Source organism: Apium graveolens, chromosome 11 (genome assembly GCF_009905375.1).
Source record: "Apium graveolens cultivar Ventura chromosome 11, ASM990537v1, whole genome shotgun sequence".
NCBI lineage: Eukaryota > Viridiplantae > Streptophyta > Magnoliopsida > Apiales > Apiaceae > Apium > Apium graveolens.
This window is the reverse complement of record NC_133657.1, coordinates 87,514,741-87,524,163: the sequence shown is the minus strand read 5'-3', so window position 1 is coordinate 87,524,163 and position 9,423 is coordinate 87,514,741. Positions and strand designations below refer to the sequence as shown.

At 40.8% G+C, this 9,423-nt stretch overlaps 2 protein-coding genes across 2 annotated transcripts; both read right to left on the bottom strand.

The window, feature by feature from the left end:
• Positions 1-1,799: 1,799 nt before the first annotated feature.
• LOC141695670 (uncharacterized) lies at positions 1,800-2,195 on the bottom strand. The gene has a single exon (XM_074499900.1). The coding sequence runs from the start codon at positions 2,193-2,195 to the stop codon at positions 1,800-1,802; it is 396 nt and encodes a 131-aa protein (XP_074356001.1).
• A 3,983-nt stretch (positions 2,196-6,178) lies between these two features.
• On the bottom strand, positions 6,179-7,045 carry LOC141695669 (uncharacterized). Its single transcript, XM_074499898.1, has one exon. It carries the CDS (start codon positions 7,043-7,045, stop codon positions 6,179-6,181), a length of 867 nt encoding a protein of 288 aa, XP_074355999.1.
• Positions 7,046-9,423: the final 2,378 nt, after the last annotated feature.

Genomic DNA, 9,423 nt, shown 5'->3' with positions numbered 1-9,423 from the left:
GCATACCAACTATCTTTTAACAAGAATCTATCAAGCTTACTACACTTTCCAAGAGGACCAAACCAAGTGTAGTTTTCATTAACTAATCCAATATCACACAAGTTATGATTCTTAATGAAAGACTTAATGATTCTTAATGGAATTCCATCTCAGGAGGAGTGGAAAAATATGAATGACTCTGGATTCGATATGACTATGAAAGAATGCACCCAGATGTGGGGGCATGTATATTTTCTTTTTGTGGTCCTTTTATTTCCTTGTTTTTGCCTTAGAATCTCACCGAGTTGCATTTTTTTCTTTTCCTGTAGCTTGGTGGTTATATGGTCGGAGTTGTTGCTATTGCATACAATGATATAAAGCATGCTCGGGACACCATAGCTGACAAGAATGCAGAACTTGCAGAGCTTAAGGACTAGATTTCTGATAAGGACACTTCTCTGTCCGGACTGAACAACCATCTCAACGATGTGACGGTCCGAGCTGCGAATGCTGAGAAGGAAGCTGCTGACCTGAAGTCGAAATTGGCTGAGCTCCGGAGAAAGATATCTGTTGTTAGGCCAGAGTCAGAGGTTATTAAAGATTTTAAGAAGTCCGAGAAGTATCACCGGGCTCTTGCAAATGCTGGTGCTCCGGAGATTGGGCACTTTTGGCTTATTGTCGAGAAACATATAAAGACGGATCCGGAGGTGGACTGGGAAAGATTCATCCAAAAGTTTGTTAAGAGAAAGTAGGATAATGAGGTTGGACTCGGTGAGCCAGAGCCTTTTGATGGTCCTTGCCCCAGTTTTCTCCCTCCAACTTCTTCGGATGCTTAGCTTTTTCTTTGTGTTACGGATGTATTTATCGTTTGGATCCTGAACTTGTTCCGGTTTTTAGACTGTTGCTTAATTTGTAACTATAATACTATTTTTGGTCCGGGACTGTTTGGTCCGGTTAACTTTGTTATATTTGCTTTTGTTTGCTTTTATGTTTGCCTTGATAGTCTATTTTTGCCTTAGAAAAATAACTATAGGTAAAAATGATTGCTTTAGTCCAGGCCCATAATTGGTCCAGACTGATGGATTCTGGTTTACTTAGAAAATTAATTTTAAGTAAATATATTTGCTCTAGTCCAGATTCATATTTGGTCTGGACCAATGGATGATGTTTTACTTAGAAAATTAATTATAAGTAAATATGTTTGCTCTAGTCCAGACCCATATTTGGTTCGGACTAGTGGATATTGTTTTACTTAGAAAGTTAATTCTAAGTAAATATATTTGCTCTAGTCCAGATTTATCTTTGGTCCGGACTAGTGGGTGTTGTTTTACTTAGAAAATTAATTTTTAAGTAAATATGCCTGCTCTAGTTCAGACCCATATTTGGTCCAGACTAGTGGATTCTTTTTTACGTTGAAAATTAATGCCAAGTAAATATGTTTGATCTAGTCCAGATTCATCTTTGGTCCAGACTAGTGGGTGCTGTTTTACTTAGAAAATTTTAAGTAAATATGTTTGCTCTAGTCTAGATTTATCTTTGGTCTGGACAAGTGGGTGCTGTTTTACTTAGAAAATTAATTTTAAGTAAATATGTTTGCTCTAGTCCAGGCCCATTATAGGTCCGGACTAGTGGATGCTTTTTTGGATAAATCTAAGAATATGTAATATAGAGAAATACTTTTCATTAATCTGAAGCTTCATTCATACAAGATATAAATTGGTTGCTTGCCATATATGCTACAAGATTTTGGTTGCTTTGTTTGCTTCTTTCTATTGGTAGAACTTCCTTAGTTTATGTCCATGCCATGTATTGGGGATTTTTTAGCCATCCATGTTCATCAGTTTGTAGGTTCCTGGCCTCAAGACTTCTTTGACCTTATATGGTCCTTCCCATTTGGGCATTAGCTTTTCAGTGTTTGTAGGATCTGATGCTTCTGTGTCTCGAAGAACTAGGTCTCTAACTTGAAAGTTCTTGACTCTGGACTTCTTACTGAAATGTTCTTTTGTTTTCTCCTTATACCTCTCCATCTTTGCTAAAGATTGGTCCCGGACTTCATCTATTAACTCTATATTTGTTCTGAGTCCTTCTTCGTTGGCTACTTTATCGAAGTTTATTGCTCTATGAGAAGGAGATCCCACCTCAATTGGTAACATTGCTTCTGTGCTATAAGCTAATTTGAATGGACTTTCTCCTGTGCTTGTCCTGGGGCTTGTCATGTAGGACCACAATACACTTGGCAGTTCTTCTGGCCACTTGCTCTTGCTTTCTTTAAGTCTTTTCTCGATGCCTCAGAGTAGGATTCTGTTTGTGACTTCCACTTGACTATTTCCTTGGATATGCTACTGATGACTTTTTGTGCTTGATCCTGCGCTCTTGAAGGTAGGCCTCAAATTCTGATCCAATGAATTATAGTCCATTATCTGAAATTAGGACTCTTGGAATCCCGAACCTCATCAAAATATTGCCCATAAACTTTATACAGTCCTGCAGGTTTATGGTCCTTATTGCTTTTTCTTCTACCCATTTGGTCATATAATCAATTGAAACTAACAAGTATCTGAGGTCTCCTTTAGCCCGGGGAAAGGATCCCATGATATCAATGCCCCATCCAGCAAAGGGGATTGGATATAGGACTGATGAAGGTGGGACTGCGCTTATCTGAGACACGTTGCTGAAGATTTTTCATTCCTTGCATTTTTTCACAAATTCTACTGCATCCTGGTGAATGGTTGGCCAGTAATAGCCTTGTCTTATGATCTTGTGAGCTAGGGCCTTTACAGATATATGATCTCCACGGATCCCTTCATGAACTTTCATTAAACATTACTTAGCTTCTTCTGGCCCGATGCACTTTAGAATAGGAGATGAGAAGGTCCTGAAGTATAGTAGTCCTTCTTCAAGGAAAAACTTGGTTACTTTGTCTTTCAGTCTTTGTGAGTCTTTCCTTTGTCCTCTGGGAGTTCCCCGTTCTCTAGGTAGTTGATGAAAGGAGTCATCCAGTTCTGGTTGCTTTCTATCTCCAAGACTTCTTCGGATTCAATAGATTGTTTTTGGAGTTCTTCAAAGTAAACTGAGCAGTCCAGATCTGATGAGTTTCAGACTAACTTGGATAGGATATCCGCTTCTTCATTTTCTTCTCGACATATCTGCAGGACTTGATGCCTCGGGATTGACGCTAGGTAGCTCTGGATCAATGCTTGATATTTTGCCAGAATAGGGTCTTTCGATATGTATTCCCCGTTTGTTTGCTTTACCATTATCTGGGAGTCACTGTAGATTTTCAAGTCCTGGACTTTGAGAGTCCTGGAAAGCTTCAGTCCCGCAATCAATGCTTTATACTCTATTTGGTTGTTTATTGCGGGAAGCCGAAGGATATAGCTGTCGGTATCATGAATCCCTCAGGACTTGTTAGGATGAGTCCGGCTCTCGACCTTTTGCTTGTTGATTAAAAATCTACTTTCAAGGTCCAGGCTCCTGGGTTTACGGCTTGGTCTGTCTCTGGATTTATGTTCATTGGTTCTAGTTCTTCTTTGGGGAAGTTGCATTCGATTATGAAGTCAGCAAGTGCTTGAGCTTTAATGGCAGTCCTGTGAATGAAGCTTAAATTGAACTGGCTTAACTCCACAACCCAATTGACTAGCCTTCTCGAGACATCCGGCTTGTGAATTATCTTCCTTAGAGGCTGATTTGTGACCACTCTGATTTCTCTTCCTTGGAAGTAGTGTCTGGGCTTTCTTGATGTTGTGACCAAAGCGAAGGCAAACTTTTCTAGTCTTGGGTACCTGGTCTCCGCATCTTTAAGTACTTGGATTACATAGTAAACTGGATGTTGTCTTGCATTTTCTTCCCGGATTAAGGCAGCCCCAACTGCTAGTGCTCCCGCTGATAAGTATAGGTAGAGAGGCTCTCCTGGTTGGGCTTTAGTTTAGATTTGTGGCTTGGAGAGGTAGGACTTGATCTCTTCAAATGCTTTCTAGCACTTCGGGGTCCAGTTGACTTCTTTCTTGTTATTTGCCCCTTTGAGTAGATCAAAGAATGGTAAGCATTTCTCTGCTAGCTTGGAAACAAATCTTCTAAGTGCTGCTAGTGATCCCGCTAGCTTCTGAACATCTTTTTGGGTCTTGGGAGCCCTCATCTCCTGGATTGCTTTTATTTTCTCCGGATTAGCTTCAATTCCTCGGTTGCTGATCATGAACCCCAAGAACTTTCCTGCTCCAACTGCGAAGGTGCATTTCTCTGGATTTAGTTTGAGTTCATGCTTCGTCAGGTTGTCAAAATATTCCTTCATATTATCTATGTGTCATGGGATGGTTGTTGATTTAGCAATCATATCGCCGACGTAGGACTCCGGATTCCTGCTGATCTAGGACTTGAATATCTTGTTCATCGCTCTTTGGTATGTGGATCCTGCGTTTATTAGTCCGAAGAGCAACGTCACATAAGCGTAGAGTATGTCTTCCGGGTTCATCTTGATCAGGTTGTACCCGGAGAAGGCGTCCATGAAGCTTAGCATGATGTGTCTGGAGGTGGCATCTATCAGCTGATCAATATGGGCAGAGGGTATGGGCATGCATCATTCAAATCAGTGTAGTCTTCACACATTCTCCATTTGCCATTTGACTTCGTCACCATGACAACATTTGCTAACTATTCCAGATACTTGATTTCCTTGATGATCCCTTCTTTGAGCAACTTTTCTACTTCTTCATCTATTGTTCTTTGCCTCTCCGGGGCAAAGTTTCTTCTTTTTTTCTTGATCGACTTTTTGTCCGAGGAAAAGTTTCTTCTTTTTTACTTGATCGACTTTCTGTTAGGGTTGACGTCCAACTGTGCATTGCTATGGACTCATGCAGTCCGGGCATGTCTCTTGGACTCCAGGAAAAGATATCTTTGAACTTCCAGAGCAAGGACACCAGTTCTTCTCTAAAGGACTCTTCGAGTCCTGACCCAACTCTCACCTTTCTGTTAAGACTGGTTTCATCTATCTAAATTTCCTCAGTTTCTACTGCGGCCTCGATTTTTTCTTGATCTTTTGTTGAGACCATTTGATGAACTCGGGCTTCGGAGCTCTTCTTCAAGTAGGAGCTAACCTGTTATGATCCTTTTTCTTTGGTTGCTTGCATGGTAGGACTGGCTTGGTCTAGGACCAGATTCACCTTTTCAACTACCATGACTTGGTTGATTATCAATTCTTTGGAACCTAGTTTGGTTGCTTATGGGTCCAGACTGGATTTAATGAACTGAACTTCTTTTGTTATTTCTTCCCTTGGCCGGGGACGATGCTTCTTGATGCTTTTCTATTTGTGAAGGACTGTAGCCTTCCTTTTGTTATCCTGGTGGGTTTCTGCCATGACTAACCCCTGGCTGTAGCACGTTTCAGCAACTTCATAATCTCCTTTTATTTCTCTGACTCTTGTCGGTGTTGGGAACTTGATCTTGAGATGGGAGATTGAAGTTATTGCTTGCATCATAGTTAAAGCTGACCTGCCAATTATTTCATTGTAGGACGAAGGAGTGTTGATGACATAGAACTTGATGATATGAGTCACTTGGTTGGGAGCAGTTCCAAAAATAACAAGTAGGTATAAGGTCCCTTGGATGGGGACTAGATTATGTCCGAACCCATAGAGTGGATCTTCGCGGTAATCATTTGAGCGGATGCTCCCTAACTGCATTCGATCCACTGTATGCTTAAAAAGATATCTAAGGTGACAAATAAAGCTGCATTGTGGTGGGGGTTGACTCCTTCATAGTCCTTACTACTGAAGGATACAACTATATCCGGGAGTGATTGTATTGAGAGCACTTCTTCTTCAAAGTCCGGGCTGCGTGGTGGGGAGTGGGAGCCTCCTAGGACCACATTAACTATATTTTTTGCTTTCTTCTGCCTCTCTCCTCTATGGTTGCTGTCCCGGACCAAGTTTTTGTTCAAATTCCCTTTATTTACTTGCTCTTCGATGAGGTACTTAAGTGATAAGCAGTTCTCAATCTTGTGGCCATATGTTTCGAGATAATCGCACTACCTATTGTAAGGTCTGCTCTCCGAAGGAGTTTACATTGGCTTTTGAGGATAATAGAACGGTTTGTCTTTTATCTCCTTCAAGATTTCCTCCCGGACATGTTGAGAGGAGTCCAGTTCGGCTCCTGCTTTGGCTTCCGGGACTGCTTCATCAGTCCTGGATCGCTTTTGGACTCCGACTTAGGACTGAGCCTCTAGAAGATTTGAGTAGCTTGTCTTTCTTGGTTCTGCTGGCTTTTTTTTATCTTGATGGTAACCCCCTCTCGGCCGGTCATCGGGATTCTTGCTACTAGATCCCCCATTCCGGGTCATCCTCATAGTTTGGAGCACATCAGTTTTCTTTATGAATCTAGCAGCCATGGAGTAGGCTGCTGCCAGACTCTGAGGCTCCTTGTTGATCAGTTCTACTATGTATCTTTCATTGTGCTCCGGGTCTAAGTTTCTCTTGAAGATGCTCAGGGCTTCGAGCTCGTCCAAGTTTAAAATCTTGTTAATTGCTTCCTGGAAATGCCTCATATAGGACGAGAGGGACTCGTTTTCATGTTGTCTGATTGTTTCCAGGTGACACATATGCATCTCATGTGTCTTATTTGCTCGGAACCTCCCGAGGAAGGCTGCGCGAAACTCCTTCCAACTATGGATGCTCCGGGAGGGGATCCTGCTGAACCATCTCCGGGCCCCTCCCTTGAGAGTTGATTCGAAGAACCTGAACTTTGTCAAATCATTGTAATAGTATATTTTTGTAATCTTCTCAAAGTAATTCAAGTGTTCTTCCGGGTCTCCCAGACCATCAAAAGAATCGAAGTTATAGTGCTTTAGGTCCCGCTGCCGGGGAATGGGCTCCAAGGAGTGGCTGAAAGGAGTTAAAGTTTTTCCAAATTCCATTCCCGAGTCTCTGTCCATTTTCCTTTGTAATTCATAGATCATATCCTTTAGGTCTTTCTTCTTCTCCTCATTTTCGTCATCAGAAATGAGCTCCGGAGTAGGATCCCTTCGGGTCCTCTTAGTCCTGGACTTGGCCAGTAGCTTCTCCTCTTCTAACTGCATCCTTCTTGGGATCTTTAGTTCGAGCTTTGCTTCTTCTTCTTTTCTGATTTACTCCCGCATCTCTTCTAACCTTTTTTTCTTGGGCGCTTCTGTTTCTTTCTTATTGCCCGGATCCTTTTTGTCCTTCTTCCCCTTAGCTCCAATTCGGTTAAACACAGATCTCTTAGATTGCTGGGAGTCCCCGAACTCCTCCGGTTATTCCTGAAGTTCGGCTTTTTCTTAGATCCAGGCTTGCTCCTGCCTGTAGAGCCGGATTGCTTCTGCCAGCTCATTACTTATGAGGTTGGCCATATGCTCCTCAACCACCGGGACATTAGTGTACTTGTATTGGTTCAGCTCAATAAGGGTCATGGCGTCCTGGGTGTTCACAACCCTCTTCATAACGGGAGTGTGTTGTAATGATTGCTCCTGGAATGTTTCTTGGTCGGCTCCTGGGTCATGAGCCTGGGAGAGGTCCGGCTTCTGGACCTGAGTACTAGCAGAGGGTCTCCCAGAAATATGCTTTCCTGCTCTTTCCATTGTCTCAAAAGTACCAACAACAACTAACAAAATTTTTTAACTAATAATATCGATCTAAGGTTGCTTTTTGAAAATTACAAAAACTATCCTGAATAATAACAAACAGCTTTCTGGGACTAGTTCAAACAATCTTCTGGGACTGGTTAACAATATAGTAGAACGGGTACAACTATGTTTTGGGACACAAAGGAAATATGCTAAAGCAAACTCAGGGTTCTAAAATAATCAAAAACTAACAATAGCACACACAAACGTGGCTTAAATCTACGAAACAGGGCTCACACAAATGTGGCCTAAAATAACAAGCACACACAAACGTGGCTCAAATAAAGAACATTCATAATTCTGAGAAGGTTTGGTTGCTTGGGTTCTTACAAGTTAAATAAATGGACTCTTTCAAGAGCTTGCTGATGAAGGTGAATCCAGGGGCACTGAGACCCAAGGATGTTGACTCCTCTTTCTAGCACCAAATGATAACTCCTGGTGCCGGGGCTGCTCCTCCGACGTCGTGCCTGGATCCTTCGCTGCGGTGGTGGTGTAGCTGTCGTGGGGCTCCTACAATACAACACCAGAAGGGGGTTTTGGGTCCCGCGACGCTTCTGGTGTGAGAGTAAGAATTCACTTTTTGGGGAAGATGAAGATAGATAGGAATGAGCGGTGGTTGTGTGTGTATATAAGTGTAAGAGAGTGATTAACCCCAAAACCTTACTTTCTTGGGCTATTTATAGCCAAAGGATAGGGTTTTGGGTTGGTACCTTTGGATCGTAGTCATTGGTTCTAGGAGCGGAGAACACTTGGATGGGATGGATGCCTTACATGTGTCAGGATGTGAGTGGTTGGGGAATGTTTTAAGGATCTCCTGGCACATGCTCTAATTGTGCTTATGATTGATGAATGATAGTTGTCCCTATCATGCGCTTGGGGATGTGCCTCATGTGCTGGGATGCCCCTAGGTCGGGCTTTCAGGACTAAATTAGTCTGGACTGGTTGTGTGCGGGACTGCTGTCAGGACCAGATTAGTCTGGACTGGCTGTGTGCGAGACTGGCTGAAGCTAGGAGTCCGGACATGGTTCTTTGAGGAGCTATATGTACTATCACTATTGTTTTCCTTTTTACATCTTTTATTAATATACTAATAAAAAATTACTAGCCTAAAACCCGTGCGATGCACGGTTGTTTAAAATAATTGTAATTTTTTTTATTTTAATGTTATATTAATTATCTTTATTAAAAGAGTAAGCATGTGTGTAGTATAGCTGAATATATCATTTGTTATATTATAATAGCTATATTGAATGATGTTTAGATTTTAAAATAGTTAAATTCATAAACCGACCAAGTAAGTAGATTCCGAAAAATATAAAACCGTCCCAATAAATATGTCATGTGTTTCAATTAAAATATTTTAATTTAGAACTATTTACGTTATTCAAAAGATTCAAGTCTTTAACTAATTTATATAGTGATTATTACCATTTATATCTAATCGGAAATTTGGTTTATAAATTTTAAATATTAGAATTTAAAGGACCAAACTAATACTGAGTTTTTTTGGATATTAAAGTGATTTTTTATTAGTGGTGATTTAACCTGAATGATAATAACATGTTATTGTCCATGCTAATATGATATATCTTCTCATAATTTTAGGTTTGGTATCAACTCCGAAACGGATATTGCAAGTTCATGTCTAACTATATTCTTAGAAATTGTAGTTTATTATAACATGTGTGATGCAGTTAGCCGTGTTTTAGCTGTAAAGGTTAGTTATTTTATATTAATTAATATTAAAATATGAGTTATTAGTAATTATAATGGCTCTATTTGGAAGTTTAAAAATAGCTTCTTAAAACAAATTA